Raw genomic sequence first — 23,166 nt, 5'->3', positions numbered from 1 at the left:
GGCGGCCACTAGGAAGTAGATTGGTGGTAGGGAGCCTGGAGTATGTCAGTGGAAGCCCTATGGAAGGTATGGAGGGCAGGTGTGAACTATGGAGCGGGAGTTGCTGTGAGTCAACTCACTGGAGCAGCTTGCAATCTTCCCTACCGGCTTCCTCATTGACTTTGCTTCCAACATTTACCTTTTTAAATTTATGAATAGACCCCTAAATGTGCATATGCTAAAGAAAAATGCACGGACATAACTTTTATGGCAGCCCTCCTTAAGCTGGTGCCCTCCAGATCCTTTGAATTTCAACCCCACAATTCCCACTTAGCCTCTGGCATCAAGCTCTGAAAGGTTAGTCTGAAGCTATTTTGGGGGCATATACTGGAGTGATGGAGCAATGTGTACAGTAATTGCTTGTTTGTGAGCCAAGGATCCAGTTGGGAACTGTCACTTCTGAGATAATTGCATAAAACTGTCTGGCTTTTTTGTGTGCATTGAGACGGGCAAAGAGGTAATTGGGTCAAACAGTTTCAAAATCTACTGGCTTAGTCAATGATGCGATTGATGGTGTAGTCTGGAGATGGCATCTGCCCAATTGCTATTAGTCACTGTAGGCTGCATCAGGCATGCTCTGTCCCTCTGTGACCATTTCAGGTTGGGCATCAGGATTAAGCAGAGTTCTGCCCACTTAATGCAAATTATGCAGGCTCCTTCTGCATATGAGTTTATGAGCTCTCAGTTCCCTGGTCGCTTACCATTTGGATTACTGCAATGCAGTCTACATGGGGCTACCCTTGAAGAGTATTCAGAAGCTACAACTGACACAGAATGCAGCAATGTGGACGCCACTAAGGTGGCGCATGCAACACCTACTTCACCATGTGCCTCCTCCATTCCTGTAACCAGTCAATCAGGATAGCAGGGTGTGTGTGTGTGTGTGTGTAAACAGTCAAGCTAACAATCATAATGAAAGGTTCAGGGAACCATCTCTTTTTACTTGCATGGATACTCATAAATAAGAGTCAAGAGTTTTTGTCATGCGATTGTAGCTGACTTTTTTTTTACTTGTTTCACACCCACTCACACCATTCCACATACGAATGTCTCTGCAGGCTAGTTTGAAGCACAAGGGTTAGCACTCTTCAGGGTAACAGTCCAATAGCCCATAACCTTCAGCACACCTGCCCCCAGTCACCCAGTGCCTCCTCTTCACACATCCAGAACAGTTGGAGCGTCTCCCAGTTGGAAGGGAAACACAGCCTGGCAAAAACTTCCGGTTGCATTCCTTAACTTCTCCAGGATGAACACTGTCGAGGGCACTTTACTCATCAGCCTCCTTATTGAGCAGAGGGCTCAGCAACCAGTGCCTGCAACTATACAGAAGCTCGCTTCTCGGCCGACCTCTCGAATTAGTGGGCAGCCCTTTAACGTGGCTCACCTGGCTGTGTCCCAGGTCAGAAGAAAATCCCTGCAAAGTTCGCTGCCTCCCTTGGTAAACATGCCTTACTTTGAAGTAACGGCTTCCTTCCACTCCAGCCAGGCCAGCTGACTGGAAGGCGTCGACCGACTCGATTCCTTTAAGCGCGCCTGGAACTGAATCCGGTAGAAAAAAAGCGCGAAGGTTAGAATAGGCGGAGATGCCGCCCGCTATCTCGGGGAGGGCAAGTCGGCAGTAATCGCCGGGTAAAGAGGACTTCGAACTCCAAAGATCAACTTCCTGACTTTTTTTCCTCCTGGGTGGCCCGGTCGGGTCCTCAACTAGGTGCGGAAAGTTGCGCGGGGAACTCGCGGAGTGGAAGAGCATCTCCGGGCGCCCTCCAAACTGGCTTTTAAATGGGACATAATCTTACGCAGAATTGACTCGGGAGGCCGGTGTGCGGTGTAGTTGGTTCACACAGTGTGGTGGGATGGAGGGTTTGTTGTCCCTGTGTGTTGGGGGGAGAGAGCACAGGGGGAGGCTCAGCTAATCTCAATGTACACATGTTGTACTTTGACAATAAAGGTGGTTGTTTATTATTATTATTATTATTATTATTATTATTATTATTATTATTATTAATTATTTATTATTTATTATTATTATTATTATTATTATTATTATTATTATTATTATTATTATTATTATTATTATTATTATTATTATTATTATTTATTTATTTATTTCTTCGGGGCTGCTTTCAGATTGACTGCCCGAAACGCGTGGAAAATCTGCTTTGCGCTGATGATCGTTCCTCCGGCGGACTCGCAGCTTGAAAGAAATGGCCCCGGGGCGCTCCTCTTTGGCGGGGCCGGGGCGCCCTCTCTTACGTCACCTCTGGCTTCGGGCGGCTTGCTTCAGCCAGCAGGGCGCGAGGTGGGGTCGGCCTTGTAAGGCAACCCGCGCCCGCTGTCTTCTCCCTTGCTTCCCTTCCCAAACGGCCGGGCCAGCCATGCCGGTTACCTGCGGCCCTCGGAGCCTGGCGGGCGCGCTGCTCTTCTCCGCCCTGCTGGCCGCGGCGGGAGCGGCGGGCGGCTGTGCTGAGCTGGGACGCTGCTGCGCGGGCAGGAGCCTGGAGTGCGCGAGCGCCGGTTGGCGACCCGACGGATCCTACGGGCTCTGCTACTGCGACCAGGCTTGCCTTTCCACCCTGGATTGCTGCAGCGACTACCGGCACTTCTGCCCAGGTGAGTCCCCGCGCGGCCCGGCTCGGGTGGGCAGGGAGCCGGCCAGGTGAGCGGGCCTGGAGGGAGAAAGGCTGGCGCCCGCCTGCTTAAGGAGCTCTTTCGTCTCCACGGCTTCTTCTCCTCTCCCGCGCTCGGGTAGCAGCTGCTGTGCTTTGTAGGCTCCACTCCAGCGCCCTGGCGAGTGGCCTGGCAGCTCTGCGAGTTTTCCCAGTTCTGACGGTTCCCAGAAAGTGAACTTTTTTTTTTTTTGCAATGTTGGAACCTCACAGTCGCCATACAAAGGGAGCAGCCGGGTGAGGATTGGGGGCGACTGAAGTAGGCAACAGCTTATGCTTAGAGATCCAGTTTCTTTTGTCATGCAGTGCCCACTGGTTCCTTGGTTAAAAATGGGAGATTTTCAGTTGTGCCTTCCTAGAGTGTTTAATACTCAACCGTGACCACGGAGGACCAGTTGTAAGTCACTTTTTTCAGTAGCATTGTAACTTTGAACGGTCACGAAACAAATGGTTGTAAGCCGGGGACTACCTGTACATTGCCAAAAAGCTTCAGGGGCTAATCTAGGCAGTTGCCAGAAGCTAACATTTATTCGAAGGCAGTACAGAGACATTCAAGCTTTTACTGGAATTTTACTCCACAGGTCTTCACGTTTGATGGCCACATTAGAATGCATTTAGCTTTAGAGCAATCTTGGCTTGGCAGCAACTGTGACAAGAAAGGTCATAAAATGGGACAAAACTCACTTAATAACTGTCTTGCTAAGCAGTGGAAATTTTGGGCTCAGTTGTGATCATAAGTCAAATACTATCTGTATATATTTCTTTTGCCTTCCTTTACTCTATCCAGTATTTTATTTTTTCCATTGATATTAATGTCTCTAGCTTCAAAGCATTTGTCTCATTTTCTGGTGCCCTCCAGAAAAGTTTTGCAACTCCCATTATCCCCAGCCCAGAGGGAAATGCTTAGCCTGAAAATAATTATTGAAGCTGCTCTTTAGGACAGCCTTCCAATCTGGTGCCTTGAAGATGATCACTTGACTATGAGCCAGCAGTGTGCAGCAGCAGCCCCAAAAGCTAATACAATCCTGGGTTGTATAAACAGAGGCATACAATCAAGATCACGCAAAGTATTAGTACCGCTTTATAAAACCCTAGTAAGACCACACCTGGAATACTGCAGCCAGTTTTGGTCACCATATCACAAAAAAGAGGTTGAGAATTTGGAAAAAATTCAGAGAAGAGCACTAAGATGATCAAAGGCCTGGAGACTAAAACATATGAAGAACGGCTGCGGGACTTGGGTTTGTCTAGTCTAAAGAAAAGAAGAAATAGGGGAGACATGATAGCAGTATTCCAGTATTTTAGGGGCTGCCACAAGGAAGAGGGGGTCATGTTATTCACCAGATCACCAGAGGGAAGGACGAGAAACAATGGTTGGAAACTGATCAAAGAGAGAAACAACCTGCAATTAAGGAGAAACTTCCTGACAGTGAGGACAATTAACCAGTGGAATAGCTTGCCTCCAGAAATTGTGGGCGCTCCATCACTGGAGATTTTTAAGAAGAGACCACTAGACAATCACTTGTCTGAGATAGTATGTTCTCCTGCTTGAGCAGGGGGCTGGACTAGAAGACCTCCAAGGTCCCTTCCAGATTTCTATTCTATTCTATTCTATTCTGTTCTGTTCTGTTCTGTTCTGTTCTGTTCTGTTCTATTCTATTCTATTCTATTCCATTCCATTCCATTCCATTCCATTCCATTCCATTCCATTCCATTCCATTCTATTCTATTCTATTCCATTCTATTCTATTCTATTCTATTCTATTCTATTCTATTCTATTCTATTCTATTCTATTCTATTCTATTCTATTCTATTCTATTCTATTCTACTGGGATTTCTGGAAGTCATAGGCCTGCTCTGTGTGGATAGTACTACAGTTGGGAAGGCCATGAGGGCTGAAATCTTGGTTTAAGCCAGGGGTCGGCAACCTCGGCTCTTTTATGACTCGTGGACTTCAACTCCCAGAATTCCTGAGCCAGCTATGCTGGCTCAGGAATTCTGGGAGTTGAAGTCCACGAGTCATAAAAGAGCCGAGGTTGCCGACCCCTGGTTTAAGCTATAAAAATAAAGAAGCCTCAGGCTATGCTTAATGCAGAATCCGGCTGTGTAATTCACCTACTGTAATTGTAGTCTCCTTCATCACAAGTTCATGAAACATTTTGTGATATAAATGATTTCTGTACCAGCAGACCTATAAATGAGTTAATTTCTATGGTTCTTCCTCCCCAAACTGGTTATTACAACCATTGAAAGTCTATTTTGGATAACCAATCAAGGGTTGATTTAAGTACGTACTGTATTGTATCCTCTAATACTGCCATCTTCTGGTGTTCTGTTGGTACTGCACAATCTTTGGAGTACAATAAGATCAGTGATTTGCAATAGTGTCGAATATCAGTGACCTCTGTGTTTCTTGTAAAGGTCAGTGGAATGTTTGTTTGCAAAGTACTCTATGATCTTTATATTTCATTTCTCTCTCTCTGCAATTCTCTAAGCAAACTCATTGAAATTCCATGTCATCTTGCTTTGCTAAAGATCGAAGTGATTTAGCCCAGTTTTCACAATTGTCTCTACTTAGGTTTGCAACTTATAGACTTCTCAGCTAGCACTGCCAAATGCTTTACTTTGGGTTCAGCAGGAAAACTCAGAAGTTACTTCCTTTCTAAAACACTGAAACTGTATACACTACATGCAAACACAGCCATGGCTTATGTACTGCAAGTTTTAATGACAGCCACAGTTGGCTGCTTTATCAGAACTAATGAAATGGAGTATAAGATGTCAGTGAAGGAGCAAGGAGATTGAAATTCTGATTTATCCCCACAACAGAAGCTAGCTGATGACTTTGGTCCAGTCACTCCCTCTCTGCTGTAATCAGTATCAGGGCTGTGAAACAAGCTAGCTGAGAAACAAAACCCTGTTGGCATCATGTACTGATACGCTTTGTTGAATTAAGTGACCACAAAACAGGATGACCTTGCAGCTAAGGTATATACGCACTAAGAACAACTCTGTCAGCCTCACAAAAATTGTTCTTGTGGGGAAGATTGGAGGAAGGGTTGTGTGTGAAGCCTTGAGCTCCTGCATGAAAGGTGGGACAATTTTTTAAAACAAACAAACCCTGGTTTACAAATCTCAGTGACTGGATTTGTGCCATGCACTAACTAAAACCCCTTTGTGTCTTGGAGGGTTTCGAGAAGCTAATCAATTTTTGAACCTTAAAGTTGAAAATACAAAATAAAAAATCTTGCAGCTTGTTAGATAGCATTGGGCCCATTATTATGTTTCAGCTTCTCCTATTCACATGATTGTTTTGGGGATAAAATTGGAGGAAAACCTGTGATGCACTGCTCTGAACTCAGAAAAGATGGGATAGAAATGTAATAAACATGTAGGTGAACATGGATTATAGTGCAGCTGGGAAATCACATTTATGAATATTCCCCCTGTAAAAGAAACTCTTTAGTTAGAAAATTAGCATAACGGAGACATTTAGAAAGTCTTCGTAACATCTGGAAGTTTTGTTTGCAATTAAGTCTATCAGCCTCAATATGTAAACTAAGCCTTGGTTCTAAAATACTATCTAAATAATAGGCAGCCCTTCATCTATGGCCATAGTTGTGACCAGAATTACTGTTGCAACGCAAGGTGGTGGTTAAATGAGTTGCACCCAGTTTTATGACCCTTTTTTTGTCATTGTGGTTAAACAAACTGCAGTCATTAAATGGATCATGCATTTGTTAAGCAAATCTGGCTTCCCCTATTGACTTTGCTTGTCAGAAGCTGGCTGGGAAGGTTGCAAATGACAATCACATGTCCTGGGACGCTGCAAAAAATTGTAAATATACGCCGGTTGCCAAGTGCCCAAATTTGATCATGTGACTGTGGGGATGCTGCGATGGTTATGAGTGCAAGGACCGATTGTAAATCACTTTTTTCAGTGCCGTTGCAACTTTGAACCATCGCTAAATGGTTAGAACTCGAGGACAGCCTATAAACCAGACATGCTCAGATCTGAATTCTCCTTCTGGGATGTTCAGCTGATACCGCCCAGGATGGATCACAGCTTTTTAGAAGTAACTTCTTATTCTTTCTGCAGAGGCCTCCTGCCTGGTTTCTGACTGGAGTGAATGGAGCGGATGTGCTGAACGCTGCAAGGCAACCTACCGCCTCCGGAGGAGACATGTGATCCAGAAGCCCAGAAATGGTGGAGAAGCCTGCCCTACTCTTGAAGAGAAGGCTGGCTGTTTGGAGTATTGGACTCAGCAAGGAACATTGTGCAAGGACTCCATTTGTAAGTGGGGAAAGACAGTTCAAATCCTCATTTAAGTATATTTAAGAGGGCAACAACAGTGTAAATCTTTTTTTGGAATATTTATTATGGCCATTATTTTTATATTGCATAATACTAAATGTCAGTTTTGATTCCGCTAAGCACAGAGACAGCTGGATATTACGTGGCCCAACTCTGGGAAGGAATAAAGAAGCGGGCATAGGCAACTTTGGGGTCCTTATATGACATGGACAGTGTTATAGTCCCCATTCTATAATTACTTTAATTGGAACTTATCTTCCATGTTGTTATTGCAAGACTTTCCCGGGAGCATAAAAAAAGCAATACTAAATATAATTTTGTTCTCACTTTATCCTTTAGTTTCCAGCAAAGGGCAACTGCCTTTGGGGTTAGCCCTGCAAGAGTCAGCCTGCTACCTCTGGGCTAAATATCATAATTATTGTGAAGGGCCCCTATGACCAGGTAGAAAGAACCTCCAGGTAGATGGATCCTTTCCTACCAAGCTTAGAAACAATTCAGGCAGAATCTAATCAAGAGTCACTGGTGAAGGCAAAGTTGCTGCTCTGCTCTAAATATCTTAAAGGTTATTCACACAAGAGTGAGCAGACCTCTGCTGAAACCAAGAATAGGAGCTGTTAAGTAGTGGAATGATTTATCTAGAGCAGCCCTGGTTTGTCCTCATTGGCCATTTTCAGGGAGGTTAAATGATTACCTGCTAGAGATGATTCATTGCATTCTGGTGTGGACTAGATGATTAATGGAACATTCCAACTCATACATATTTTTATGATCTGTTCTAGCATTTTAGAAGGTATGCTGAGAAATTCATGTTATATTGGCATGAATTAATTAACCAAAGTAGGAATGGTATTGTATCCTTATGCCTATTTGGTTGTAATCATAATTCATCATTTCCACCTGCATCTGAACTTCATGCTATTTATTTTATCACTTCCACTTCTTTGATGAACCAAGGAACAGGCTGGACTTTAGAGTTTCTCAATTTTTGTGGTGTTCATTGAGATCCATTAAACTCTAAAGGATAAACCAGTTTAACAGCTCCACAATTATTGTGGCGGTAGAAGGTATATTGCCTGTCTGATTTTTCCAGATAATGATTTATGATAATAAGGATATGGATCCATACTCTATTTTGAAACTTTGGTCCAAAATCAACATCAAGAGTATTTTCTGCAAGATATATTGGGCTAATGGCATATGCTCAGGACAGAATGCCTCTTCAGATATTAATGGTTACATCACACCTTTGCCTTTGCAGCTCAAGGCTGTTGGGAATTATAGTTCCACAACACATGGAGGAGCACAAGTTCCTCATCACAGGCATATGGAAATACTTGTATCGTGACAGCTATGAAATCTTGAATTGGCTTCTAAAGTATCAATGAATACTGAGATTCCCTAGGAAACCAGTCAGAAAATGGTTAGGTGATTGTACCTCTGTATCAGCAGAATTCATGACATGACACTCTAGCTCAGGAAGAAGAGCAAATGGGTCCCTTACTGAAAAATTTGTACAAGTGAAAGCTGGTCCAAATAGGTACGGCTATATGAAACAATAAAAATGCTTTTTTCCTGGTCTGTGTTAAGAAGGTTAAATTAGTTAAGATGAACTATTTGTCAGGACCCACCCCAAACCATGTCTTAGGAAGACAAAACTCTTGGAGCCAAATCTAGTCCAAAAGGAATCTTTACTATGACATGCTTGGTTGTAGGAATACAAGACAGGACTTAATATTGTTCTACAAACTAAAACCTTATAAAGAGTTCCTGGTTCAACCCCCCCCTTAACCCCATTTGGTCAGTCCCCCATCATTTACCTCAGTATCTTCCCTCTCGTGGGAAAAAGGAACTTAGGACCTTTTATGTTTATTGCTCTCTTCCTTGACACAAGCCAGATGCTACCTACCCTAAACCCTCCCTTTTGTTCCCCCAGTTCAAAAGGCTTCTCTTTTCCTTTGAAATGCCTAATACAGGCTCAATACACATTCGTTCCCTCCTCCTCGGGAGATGGCAGAATCCAGGAACAACATTTTAAACATACATTTATGAATATGATATAAATGGATTCTGACACTATTTTTTCCTTAAAAAAAACAAAAACACGGTTGAGACCCAAATAAAATTTATGGACTGGTGAACCGTTCCAATGGATTGTATTTCTACCGAACTATGGTGGATTATTAAAATAACTTCCTTCTAGAATGATAATAAGTAAGCCTGTTCCAAAAAGAAAGAAAAGGGATGAAGATTTCCCGATTCTACAGTTGATGAATAATTATTTGTGATCAGGAACTGTGGGAGAAAATTTATCTTGGTTTCCCACTTGCAAACAAAAACAAGGCATTAAAAACTCCATCCCAGTCTTGGTTATTCTGCTGATGTCAGTGAGTTTTAGGGCGCAGTTTTCACTGACTGTGGTTGTTGTGGTTTTTATTCCTCCCCTTCATGTAATCAGTACCAGCATTAATAACCACTGGAGGCTATGGGAAGGCAAGGAGAAAGCGTGCTGTGCTCAGCGGGAGACAAAGAGTTGGGTAAGTTCTATATTTCAGCACTGAAAATCTATTACCAGTCCTATTGTTTGGCCTCCTTTAGTCTCATTGAACTGCATGGTGAATGATAGTACTGTAGCTAACAATCTCAATACTGAGAGACTTTATAGTCTTAAGTGCATGTTCCTAACCCTAAATCCAGCCCAGCAAATCTTGTCTTCTCAGTCCCCTCTCTTCTACTAACAGGTATTCCTTGATTTACAATTTACAGTTGCTTAGCAACTAATCCAAGTTACAATGGGCTACTTACAACATGAATTTGAAGTTCCAATAACTGCTGTTCCCTCCCCCCTCCTGTCCTGTAATCACAATCTGGTTGCTTGGCAACTGGCCCTCATTTATGACTGCAGCATCCTGTAATCATCTGATCATGATTTATGATCTTTTTGCCAGAAACCAGTTTACTTTTTGTTTCTGGCAAAAACCACTCATGGAGGACAATGGATTTGCTAAATGACTGCTGTGTTCACTTAACAACTACCGCAAAAAAGTCATAAAATCATGCAAACTGCTTAATGACCAGTATGGCATAATTTTCAGTCATTATTAAAATTTAAATGAAAATTTAATGACCAGTATGGCATAATTTTCAGTCATTATTAAAATTTAAATGAAAGAGCAGTGCAGTGGCCTAGAGATGAAGATGTTTACCTCCCACTCGGAAGGTTGAGAGTTCAATCCTAGGCAGCGGCAGATGTTTCTCTATCAGGGTGCAAAAAGTAAATATCTGCTACAAACTCTATGTAGGTGTCAGTAAATGCTCAGCTCCATTCAGTTGCCCTGACTCCACCCTGAAACAAAGGAATTATAGGGACGCGGTGGCTCAGTGGGTTAGGACGCTGAGCTTGTCGATCAGAAGGTCGGCAGTTTGGCGGGTTGAATCCCAAGTGCCGCATAACAGAGTGAGCGCCTGTTATTCGTCCCAGCTTCTGCCAACCTAGCAGTTCGAAAGCACGTAAAAATGCAAGTAGAAAAATAGGGACCACTATGGTGGGAAGGTAACAGCGTTCCGTGCACCTTTGGTGTCTAGTTATGTCGGCCACATGACCACGGAGACGTCCTCGGACAAGCGCTGGCTCTTGAGCTTTGAAACAGAGATGAGCACCGGCCCCTAGAGTTGGAAACTACTAGCACGCTTGTGCGGGGGAACATTTACCTTTACTTTAATGAAAAATAAAATAAAATTAACCTAGCCCTGCTTACTATATAGGTATGTTACTGGAAAAGGTGAAAATGGTTGTAGATCCCTGGCAACTGGAAAGAAGACTTTAAATATAGGATCCACCAGTAAAAATCCCTTTATCATCTAGTACATGACATTGATATAGGAAGCAGAGCTGGAAGTAAAGTGGTCCTTAGTTTTTATCTTTGCAGGGCAAAAGTGAATGAGAAGGATTACATGGCACATGCACACAGAAGAAAAAGTGTTGGGGAAAGTATGCAAAACTCGGTAGTCTATATTTTTTATGTGCATAGTTTTTCTTCAAACATTTTTCTTCAACATTTAGAAGCAACTTTACTAGTTGTGTGAATTAGGTCAAAGATTGCAACCCATTATACATTTTTCTTGTGCTGAATTTCATTGAATGTAGTGAGATTTACTGAGGAACAAAAGTCTTGGGGATCAAATTCAAGACTTCTTTAGTCTTTCATTTTTTTTCTCACAAGGGCAACCAGTTACTACTAGGAAGTAGTAGGGAATTTCTCCTATTATGTTCATCAATAACTGGAATAGCATAAAACTAAATATGTCCTGGTTTCCCGGTGACCACATGAACATGTCATGCAGTTTTCTTGACAACCCTAAAAATCTGCTCTGCCAATATCTTCTTTAGGGATATTTTTTTCCAGATCCCAGCCTACTCTTCAACCTTACAATTCCCTGGTTTTATCTCCTCCAAGGGTTTACATCCTAATCTTGCTTAACTCCTGAGTCCAGACAAGGTTGGCTGGATGAGATGAAGAGGCATTCTGGCTTCCACATTGCCCCTTCTTTGATCTCTTCTATGACAGGTATTGTGTTGAGTTCCAGCTCATGGCCATCACAAAAGGCTGCCTGAATGGGAACAGTTCCTACACTCATTGGATGAAGTATCTCAGTGAAGGACACACAGTGTGTGTGGAATGTCAACATCCAGCCCTAGATCAGAAGAGTCTACACTGCTCTGGGGATGGGAGCGGAGCCAAGAAGTAAGAATCAATTATGTTTTTTGCTTAGTGGGGAAATGTGTACTGGATCATTTTAAGTTCATGTCACTGCAAGAAAAAAAATACTATAAGACTGAGAATGAAAAGTCTTGGGTAACTGTTAGAGAGATTGTTGTTGCACATATCCCATGGCTCTGTGCTGGAGCTTTGAAGCTGCTATCACAGAAAAAGTATTAAATTTGTTTAGTCTACCCATGCTATAATATAGGCTTGTTCATACATGCAAAAGCAAAACCTGTTTAACCTACATTGGATGGCAGATTCCTTGGTCTTGATACCAATGAAGCAATGTATCTGTGTTGATGTGAGAGGACTCTGTAGATGTGATGAACAACTCATGTCATTAGGTGTTGCTGCAGCAGCAGCTGCCAGGGCATCTGTTGCAGAGGTCAACATTTGTTGAGAAAGAACCATGCAATCCAAGCTTCACTCCTTATAGACATGCTTTACACATGTAAAAAACAAATGAGGCTTTGATTGTGGCCACCATTTTAATTTTTTTTAATCTCCCCACCTCCATTGATATCCAATATAGCAGCTATTAATAACATGTTCTTGTGAATTGGGCTTGCCACAAGAAGACAGCAAGGGAGCCAGAAGACAGCAAAGGTCAACTGGGATGGCAGAGTGCAGGGTGATGAGGGTGACCATGGATGAGGCTGTTGTGGCTGTAGCTTCCTAGGGCATGGCAAGGCACCCCCAGAGCTGCACGATTCTGGCCAGAGGCAGAAGGGAAATAGGTGAGTGGGGGAAGTTGGAGGCAGCCCCTTATCTTACTAAGGCTCAAGCTGAGAGAGACCAAGACCAGTACTTATTTAGCAAAGTGCACTTCTCAGTTAACAATTGGGACAGTCAAGATTGCAGCCATGCGACATCTCACTTTAAGTCTTCATCCCTTAATGACATAAATTACTAGCAGTACAGTGGACCCCTTGTCTCCTGGAGAACACTATTGCTAAGTTCTCATCTATAGTAGTCCATAATGTACAACAATCAACTGCCTAATTCCCTCTTGACTTTCACTGCTAATGAACTCAAACTGCCTTGTTTCAGGACTTGAAATAAATTTTGCTTTATACATAAAATATGTTTATTAGAAGCAATAGATGTAGTGTTTAGTGGAAAACTATTTTTAAAGCCCATCAGGTATAATTTATTTATGGTATTAAGAAGATTAAGTATTTTCTGCATGCCCTCCACTGTTTTCAGCATACAGCTGCAAAATTATTTCGATAGAGCACAATAGCAGCAAGCATTATAACTGTCAACTGAAGCTATAAAATATAGTAAAAATGCAAATCAAACTTAAAGCCTGATATAATTTTGTTCTGCCCAGAAAACCAGAAATAAATGTATGAGATAAAGTGAAACTGAAAATGGAGAACTTCAAGCTGTTAAGAGAAGGTCTCAAACGTCCATAAATGCATGATTATCATATTTCATTTGTTCCATCTGGGGATGTCTTCAAGCATGAGTGAATCTTGCCTCTTAATTATCATAAAGAGTACTTTTGTTAAGCTGAGATTTTGGCCACTCCAACTGGGAATTCTGGGAATTGTAGTCTTACACATCTGAAGAGGACCAAGTTAGGTAAATCTGTTGCATGAATTTTGATAAAACAAATTAAGCAACTAATTAGAAAAATTGAAAATGGGCAGGAATGAAGGGACAGCTATGCTTGTATCTCTCTGTTACTTTTGGAAGCAGAAATTATTTTAATAACATGTACCAATCAAAATTTTCAAGCATGTTTATATTTCTTATTGGTTTGTACTGTCTTTCCTCCACGGTGTTTGAAATATTTAGGTAAACCTGCTGGTACTTTTTTTGTGTATACAGATTGGGACTTTGTGCCAGCTCTTTCTTGATGAACTAAAGTCTCATCCATACAGCTTCCTTTCTCTGGCTTGAAGATGAAACATACTGTTTACTGAGGATATGTCCTTACAATGGACTCTCCATCTTGATGCCAGGCCTCAGCTGAGGCAGGCGGAAGGTGATCTGGCATGAAAGTGTTGTTTTACATGGAAGTGAAGACAATCCAGTGAAGACAATCTAGGTTGCATGGAGATGGGGGAGGGGTCAATGAAATGCTGGCCTTCAATTGGCCCACTGTAGGACTATCCTCTCCCATCTGGCCTCTGAGCCACTCGTCCCAGGACTGTGGTGACAGCAGTTTTCCTCTCCTTTACCTTTTTTTTTTCCTTTGGTGATTTTGTCAGAGAAATATTAATGTTGTGGAAGATCAAATGGGGGGTCTCTCAAAGCTCACGATTCTCGCCAGTAAGCTCTGGTGCCTTAACAGATACCATGTAGCCACCATTCCCTTCCACCATGATAACCGTAGCCTCCCTTGCCTTCAGTGATCCATTCTTTTCCCTGGTGGTCTGCCCACCATTAAGCACTTGGACCAGCCATGGATCCTTCTTATGCCTTTCTGTAGATTCCTGCTCATTATAAGTACAACTCCAGAACTAGAGATCGTACATAGTAGAATGGATGGGGAAGGGTAGTGGGAAAGAAAGACCAAACGTTGGTTGTAATTGCTGGACCCTCTACTAGCCTTTAGAAAGGTAAGTGTCTAAAATTTTAAAACAAAACTTAGAACAAGTCGGCTTCTGTTTCTTCTTCTGCTCTTGTCTTTTTACAGTTTGCAATTCTTTGTGGCAGCAACCCTATTGGCCTAAATGATGATCTGAAAATGAACTTTGATCATTTAAGACAGGGGTGTCAAACTCAATTTCATTGAGGGCCGCATCAGCATTGCAGTTGCCCTCAGGGGGCCGGGTGGGTATGGCCACGGTGGGCGTGGCCTACTGGGTGGGCGTGGCTAGAGTGCATATGGCCTACTGGGTGGGTGTGGCCAGCTCTACATCGTTCGCATCAAGGGTGCCTATGGGGGCCTGAGTAGGAGTGGGACAGATCTCAGGGTCTCTGGGCCAGGGCCAAGGCTATGGGGGCCGTTCCCTCACTGTTTCCAGGATGTCTTCGCAGGCCACATGAAACCACTTCGCAGGCCGGATCCGGCCCCCGGGCCTTGTTTTTGACATGTCTGATTTAAGAGTTCATGTGAGAAGCAGTCTTTCAAATTAAACACCTGACTTTTTAATTAAGGTCAAGTTTTCCCACCACGGTCAATTTCTAATCATCTGAACAACTTTGAAAGAGAAACAAATTTCTGAATTACTTCATTCCGTTTAATGGCTTTATGTTCTTTGTTATTTGTACTTTTGTTTGTAACTAGAATGTCTGAAGACTGTGGACCAATATCTCCTAGTCTAGGTGTCTTCCAGATGTGTGTGAACTTCAACTCCCAGAAATATCAGTAACAGCTGTGCAGGTTGGGAATTCTAGGAATTGAAGATCACCAATATCTTGAATGTGCAGTGACTGAGGAAAATTGGAATATCCCCTTTCTCCTCAGTCTTCCTTTCTTCCTTGAATTCAAAGTCTTTATACCAGGAATGTGCTATTTTTTCAGATTGAAGGTCATAGGCCTCTAATTACTCTATTGGGCCTCTAATTACTCTATTGGGCACCATGTTCCAGATGAGTCAGGACAAAATAAATAAATGTGATTTAATTACGTTTAGGAGGAGCGGGGGTCGGTTGCCTCCGGGGCTTCAGGGCTGGTCGTGGGGTTACCTATTCCCACGACATCAGGGAATGGCAGCAGATGTAGGAGCAGAGGGCCGTATCGATCTCAGGGAAGGCCTCTCCGCTGCTTACAAGCGGTGGGGCACTCCGACCCTCTGGCTCTGCCCCAAGGTCCCGGGAGTGAGGGTGTGCAGCCTCCCGAGCTCCGGCTGGTGTACTTGAATGCCAGGTCTGTCGCTAATAAGGCTCCTCTCGTCCGCGACTTGGTCGAGGGTGAGCAGGCGGACCTGGCTTGCATCACGGAGACTTGGTTGGGCCCAGAGGGCGGGATTCCTCTGGTTGACCTTTGCCCACCAGGTTTCCGGGTGCTGCACCGGCCTCGGGCTCAGGGTAGGGGTGGGGGTGTGGCTGTTGTTATGAGGGAGACCTTGTGTCCGCGGGAGGCCACCATTCCTCAGATAGTCGGGTGTGAGTCTCTCTTTCTGAGATGCGGCCCTGGTGCGCAGTTGGGCTTGCTGCTGGTGTACCTTTCGCCTAGTCACGCAGCAGCAGCCCTGCCTGAGCTGCTCGATGTCCTCTCTGGGCTGGTGATTGAGTTCCCGAAACTTATAGTTTTGGGGGACTTCAATCTACCATCGCTGGGAGGATCATCTGAGTTGGCTCGGGAGTTCATGGCTTCCATGACGGCCATGGACCTGACGCAAGTAATTTTGGGACCGACTCATGAGGGAGGCCACACCCTTGACTTAGTTTTCTTATCTGGACGGTGGTTAGATGATCTTGGTGGGGGCTCTCCAATTATTATGCCCCTGTCATGGACCGATCATCATCTCCTGCAGCTGGTCTTCCGTTTTGCCACCCCCCGCCGTGGGTGTATGGAACCAATTAAATGGTACCGCCCCAGACGCTTAATGGATCCCCAGAGGTTCCAGGCGGCGCTGGGGTCCCCACCTGCCTCCCTTGCTCACAGCTCGGCAGATGCCTTAGTGGAAGCCTGGGAAAGGACGGCCACTGAGGCTCTTGACCGAGTTGTACCCCTGCGGCCCCTGACCCAGTGCAGATCCCGTCGAGCTCCATGGTTCTCTGCGGAGCTCCGGGAGATGAAGCGTCGGAGACGGGGCCTAGAGAGCGGTTGGAGATCCAGCCGATCCGAATCCGACCGATTGCGACTAAGAGCCCACATTAGGTCTTATCTCGCTGCGATAAGGGAGGCGAGGTCTAACCACTTCGCCACCCTTATCGCGTCTGCAGATAATCGCCCGGCCGCCCTGTTCAGGGTGACTCGCTCCCTCCTAAATCAGGAGGTGAGGGAGGACCCCTTGCAGGGTCGTGCCGAGGAGTTTAACCAGCATCTGTCGGACAAAATCGCTCGGATTCGGACCGGTCTGGACTCTGGGCAGAGTCTGGCGATCAGGACACGGGCGGTCTTGTCGATACCACCTGGGATGAGTTTGATTCTGTGACTCCGGAGGAAGTGGACAGGATCATGGGGAGGCTGAGTACCACCACATGTTTATTGGACCCGTGCCCTTCCTGGCTGGTTTATGCAGCCCGGGAGAGGACACGCAGCTGGTTCCAGGCAGTTATATCGGCTTCTTTGAACGAGGGTAGCTTCCCCGCCATCTTGAAAGAGGCGGTGGTGAGGCCCCTCCTCAAGAAGCCTGCCTTGGACCCAGCTGTATTGAATAACTTCCGTCCTGTCTCCAACCTTCGCTTTCTTGCGAAGGTTGTTGAGAGTGTGGTGGCACATCAGCTCCCTCTGGTCCTGGATGAAGCGGATTATCTAGACCCGTACCAATCGGGTTTCAGGCCCGGGCACAGCACGGAGACGGCATTGGTCGCGCTGGTGAATGATCTCTGGAGGGCTCGGGACAGGGGATATTCCTCTGTTCTAGTCCTATTAGACCTCTCAGCGGCTTTCGATACCATCGACCATGGTATCTTGCTACGGCGTCTCAGGGGATTGGGAGTGGGAGGCACGGTCTTACAGTGGTTCTCCTCCTATCTCCAGGGACGTTCGCAGTCGGTGTTGGCAGGGGGGCAGAGGTCGACCGCGAGGTCTCTCGTTTGTGGAGTTCCTCAGGGGTCGGTCCTCTCACCTCTCCTGTTCAACATCTACATGAAACCGCTGGGTGAGATCATTCGTGGTTTTGGAGTTGGGTATCATCAGTATGCTGATGATACCCAACTTTTCCTTTCGACCCCAAACCACCCCAGTGATGCCCTCAACGTGATGTCCCGTTGCCTGGAGGCGGTTCGGGTCTGGATGGGGAGGAACAGACTTCAACTCAACCCCGACAAGACTGAGTGGCTTTGCATACCTTCATCCCGGGTTTATTCGGATATTCCACCTCTTGCTATGGGGGGGTGAACTATTACCCCCCGTAGATAGGGCTCACAACTTGGGAGTCCTCCTAGGTTCACGGCTCACTTTGGAAGACCATATAGGTGCTGTGACTAGGGGGGCTTTCGCCCAGGTTCGCCTGGTGCGCCAGTTGCGGCCCTATCTTAGCCGGGATGATTTATGCACGGTCACTCATGCGCTCGTGGCCTCTCGTCTGGACTATTGCAACGCTCTCTACATGGGGCTGCCCTTGAGGACCACCCGGAAGCTCCAACTGGTACAGAATGCAGCCGCGAGAGTTGTGTTGGGAGTCTCCCGATACTCCCACGTTACACCTTTGCTCCGTGAGCTGCATTGGTTACCAGTTGCCTTCCGGGTGAGATTCAAGGTACTAGTAATGGTGTTCAAAGCTCTCCATGGCATGGGGCCGGAGTACCTCAGGGAACATCTGCTGCCGGCATCAAGCTCCCTGCGCCCTGTGCGTTCCCACAGAGAGGGCCTCCTCAGGGTGCCACCGATCAGAGAATGTCGATTGGTGGCCCCCAGGGGGAGATCCTTCTCTGTGGGCGCTCCGGAGCTGTGGAATCAGTTACCGGTAGAGCTCCGGATGGCGCCCGATCTTCGCTCCTTTCGTCGCGATCTCAAGACGTTTTTGTTTGTACAAGCCGGCCTAGCCTGATGGGGATTGGTGGGGTTTTTTATTTTTTGTATTCTTAATTTTATCTTTGGGGTTTTATAATTGTATATCAATTGTTTTAAACTTGGGCAATCATTTAATTTCTTTTTAATGTTTGTATTTTGTATTCTACTTTTGCCCTGTGAACCGCCCTGAGTCCTCAGGGAGAAGGGCGGTATAGAAATATTATTAAATTAAATTAAATTAAATATATAAATATGAATTTGAGGACAGTTTTGGCAGAGTCTAAAGACCACACATAAGGTCACTCAGATGCAGACATAGAAGCACAGATTATGCATCCTTTAATTATTCCCATAATTTTTTATTGTCCTTTTTCTATGAGGCAAACAAACATTCAAAGATCATTATTTTTTTGCTGTTTGGATACTGTTCCTCTTTTGTTCCCTAAAAACAAACAAACAAACAAACAAACAAACAAGAAAGAAAGTGTTTTATTGTTGAACCACCAGTCTCCAAGAATATGGTTTCTCAGTTATGAAGGTGGCTTCATGGCTTCAGGATGTCAACTAATTCAATTCACACGCGAGCATAGCTGCAGTATTTTGTTGAATCAGCTGAGCCATGTCTGGAATGTCTCGTGAGGTCTTATTTGGTGCAACTGGAACCATCTGTCAATATTCCTTTCCTCCTTGTTTCTTCCTGAAATAGACTTTGAGACATTGATCAAAACTACTGGGGGAAATGGTGACATGGAGATCTGTCTGCCATGATCACTTGAAAAGATAGAACAGTTGAGAAAAATCTTTAGAATGGAGGGCAAGAGAGAAGATTATTCTGAAGATCATTCATCTATTCAAAGAATTCTGTGAAAGGATAGAATGGCTGTGAGACTTCCTCTTCCTTTTTAATAGCAAACTTAGGTGATGAATGGGAATAGGACTGGAGCCAAAAAACATTTTGGAGAAATCCATGGTTTGCAGAAATAAATACCCTTTCAGTGTAGTAGCACCACATAGATGCTTCACATTTTTAGTGTCTTGGACAAATTGACTCTTAAGTCCATTTTGTACCTTATCAATTTATTCAGTACATATGTGCTTAATAAATAGATTCTAAAAGCTGCAATCAATTTGTACACTATCCATCTTTGGGTGTTCAACTGGTACTTAAAAAGGCAGCCTTTAAAAAAGATGAAGTAAAATTTAGAGTGTTTTTTTTAATGAAAAACTACTGGAAGGCTCAGGCCTGATTAAGCACTACTGACATTTACAAAAAGCATGTGTTGGAAACTGTTAGAAAAGCCAGTGCCTTGTGCTTTGCAAGGATTAGCTGTTCCTTAGGATTTGCAGGAAGATATGGCAGTTATGGAATGCAGGTTTGCAACAGTGCATGTAGCTGGGGAAAGAAGGAAGGAAGGAAATGCTTGTCTAAGAATAACCTGCCATCATCTCTATTCAGATTTGCAACAGATTGAAAGCCATCCTGCACATACTAACTTGTTAAAGTAGGGTCAAAGAAAAATTAGTTTTGCATCCAACATTTCTTCATCGCATATTTCTGCCATTGGGTCTCAAAAGTTTCTGTGTTGCTAGGAATATAAAGGATCTGATTCAGAATCCTTAACTCAAGAAAGGACAGTCATGTACACAAATGTTTCTCAACCTTGGCAACTTTAAGATGGGTGGACTTCAACTCCCAGAATTCCCCAGCCAGCACAGTTGAAGTCTACCCATCTTAAAGTTGCCAAGGTTGCGAAACATTGATGTACACTGTTGCATATAAAACAATAAAGTTGCTTTATATCAAGTCATATCAAGCCTACTACTTTCTGCTCTTGTTGGCAGTTGCTCCCTGGTATTCATGCCCCCTTTATCTTTCTATGCTTGGAGATATGGAAATACCACTTCATGGCATGCCTTGTTTTGCTTTACAGGAACCAGCTACTGTACTGGCAAGCTGTGGGGAATCCAAGATGTAGAGGAACTTGGAAGAGGGTTCGCCAGCGGGATACTTGCACCTGTCCTTCGGTTCACAGCTTCTTGTTCATCTGACTTCCATTTAATGCCACCAACATTGTTTTCCGCACTACTGTAGTCCTCATTTACAGAAATTCAGGGAATAAGATGCAACCTGCTGCATGGACTTTTCAACCTTCTGCCAATGTCTGAAGCCCTACCTCTCATCCCTATATTTTATATTCCAAAGTATATTGAATAGCAGAGTTTAAAGAGGAAGCACTGCAAAGGAGACCCAGGATTGTAAGGCTTTGATCTGAAGGCAGATTCGGTTGAATACAGATGGATAACCTTGTCAGTGCTCAATTTGGATCAACCTGAAAATGCATGAAGCAGTTGCCTCTGAAAATTAAAATATTTCAAGATGAGGTAGTGTTCACATATTGCTCTCCAAGTTCTCTTTCTGAGTTTATCGCTTCTTGCATTTCGACAAAGCTTATCTGCCTAAGACAGCTGCAGTGAAGCTGGAGACAGTCAAAGAGGAGCAAAAGTGATCCAATCTTTCTGCTCTTTGTCCATCCTTTTATAGTTTCCTAAATCTTATATCAAAGCCTGAACTTAGGGAATTTTGGTAACATTTCTCATAATTAGTACAGGATGGTTTCCATATGTGCAGACATAAAGCACTGATATGATACTGATCACAGAACTCAGCTTTGCAAGAATCTCCTTGCCTTATATTTCAAAAGCAAGTTTTTAGATTTTATGGCTGCTGCCAAGTTATACTTGGAACTTTTAATGCCTGCTGAAACATGGAAGTTGTAAATTGTTGGATATAATTTGCAGGCATGTAACATTTGGTTTCATAGACAGTCCTCTTTTATATTTAAATTGCAGTAGCAAGCAAAATAAATTTGTACTGTAGTTCCAGTATCCATTTTTTCATACAATTTGCACCAGGCATAATTTCAGGGTTTGTACCTTTATATAGAATGTCATAATTGTTCTGCATGTATTCAACTGAACTGACTATCTGAGTTAATCATGTATAATCCTGTATATCCTGTAAGTCATCTGCTTCATTTGTGAAACTGGAAGTTAATGCTGGTTGGTTTTTCATTCCTTACCATACTGGTTCTCTTTCCTTAAGTTTCTGCCCAAAACAAAAGGCCAAAGAAATATTGGTTCTTGGACAGTAATGTTTGATGGGGCTCCTACAAGGTTAATGGCTGCTTTAGGGAGGCAATTTATATTAGGAAAATTGCATACAAGAATGACTAATCTGCAGATGCACTTCCTCTTCAAAGTTTCTTCCACTGGAAGCCCTATCATGGATATTCTTGTTTAATGGATCTTTGTTTATTGTATTTCTACGCCTCCCTGTGTCTTCCTTTGATTTTGATGAATTAGAAAATAAGATACCTTTTGATTTTTCTGATCAAGGTAGATCTCAGATGTCTCTGGACTAGCTTGACTTTTCACTCATTGACATGCAGGGATGCTCTAGGGCAGGGGCCCCCAACCTATGGTTTATGGCCCCATTCTGGGCCATGGCCTCTTGGCCACCGGGCTGCAGGAATAGCTGGAGAGTTCCCCACTCATGGTAGGGCCTCCGTGCAGGTGCTAGCAGCCCTGTTTTCACATGTGCAGGTGCATTAGCACTGCCACCAGCATCATGCAGTGGCCTGTTTGCACATGCATGCGGGTGTCAGCGGCCCATTTGTGCCAGTGCCAGTGGGCAAGTTGTGCATGCGCGCAGGCACTAGCGTGCCACTGGGCACACATGGCCTGCTTGCGCATACACGTGTGCTATTGCTGCTGCTCTGCATGTGCCCGTTTGCCTGTGCCATGCTTGTGTACATTGCACTGCTCCTCCCTTTCCTTCCAGGCTGGAAAGGTTGGGGAGCTCTGCTCTAGGTCAGGGATGCGGCAATTAGGCTGCAGATAAATTGGACTATATGTTGAGATCTTTTTGGCTTACAAAGAGGGGCTTAAGGGATGCAATGAGTTCCTCGGTGTCATCACCCATGGCTGCAGTATCTCTCCAAGGGCTCCGGGACAGAGCAACCTCCCTGAAAGAAGTTGACGATTCCCATTTAAAATTATGACAATATCAGACTGGAGAGCTTAAGAAACTTGAAACTTGATTTGTGTGTGTGTGAGTGAAGTGCTTTATATAGACAACTGCCTATGTTAGTAATATTTGAGTAGGTTTACTCAGTCAAAACATAAACTGGCCAAGGCTCCCAGAATTAAATGATGATAACATTATGCGGTTTTTGTTTGATTGAGGTTTCTTGCCACTTTTCTCCAGTTAAAATGGTTTCCTATATATAATCTGCGGCACCGTAGTTATAATGCAGTATGGCAGTCTGACTCTGCCCACTGTCAGGAGTTCGATCCTGACCGGCTTAAGATTGACTCAATCTTCCACCTTTCCGAGATCAATAAAATGAAGGACCCACATTGTTGGGGGGCAATATGCTGACTTTGTAAACCACTTAGAGAGTGCTGTAAAGCATTATGAAGTGGTATATAAGTCTAAATGCTATTGCTAAGTGCTAGTGCTATACTCTAATACTGTGCCTTCCAAATTCAACCAGAATTCAACCAGAGGGACATTGTACCTGATTATATTGAAAGTGCCTGAGAAGTGTAGGAAACGTAGCAGAGTGGCATGATTTATTCTACAGCATTAATAATTTTTCAGAGTGATTAAAGCTGATTCCATCTGCCAAATAGAAACCAGATACAAATAGATCTAAATGATCAGAATCTTCAATACTGTTAAAAGTGGAAACCACCATATGTTTCAGTAATTTACTCCCCAATGGAAAATTAGAATCTAA

At 44.0% G+C, this 23,166-nt stretch overlaps 1 protein-coding gene across 1 annotated transcript; it reads left to right on the top strand.

The window, feature by feature from the left end:
- Positions 1-1,639: 1,639 nt before the first annotated feature.
- LOC310638803 (somatomedin-B and thrombospondin type-1 domain-containing protein-like) lies at positions 1,640-21,470 on the top strand. Its single transcript, XM_083360153.1, has 6 exons — positions 1,640-1,747; positions 2,167-2,649; positions 6,806-7,000; positions 9,477-9,555; positions 11,587-11,763; positions 20,296-21,470. Exons 2-6 carry the CDS (start codon positions 2,244-2,246, stop codon positions 20,411-20,413), a joined length of 975 nt encoding a protein of 324 aa, XP_083216279.1. The 5' UTR covers positions 1,640-1,747; positions 2,167-2,243; the 3' UTR covers positions 20,414-21,470.
- Positions 21,471-23,166: the final 1,696 nt, after the last annotated feature.

The sequence above is a fragment of the Vipera ursinii genome, assembly GCF_947247035.1.
Source record: "Vipera ursinii genome assembly, chromosome: 3".
Taxonomy (NCBI): domain Eukaryota; kingdom Metazoa; phylum Chordata; class Lepidosauria; order Squamata; family Viperidae; genus Vipera; species Vipera ursinii.
This window is presented reverse-complemented; position numbering and strand designations above follow the sequence as displayed.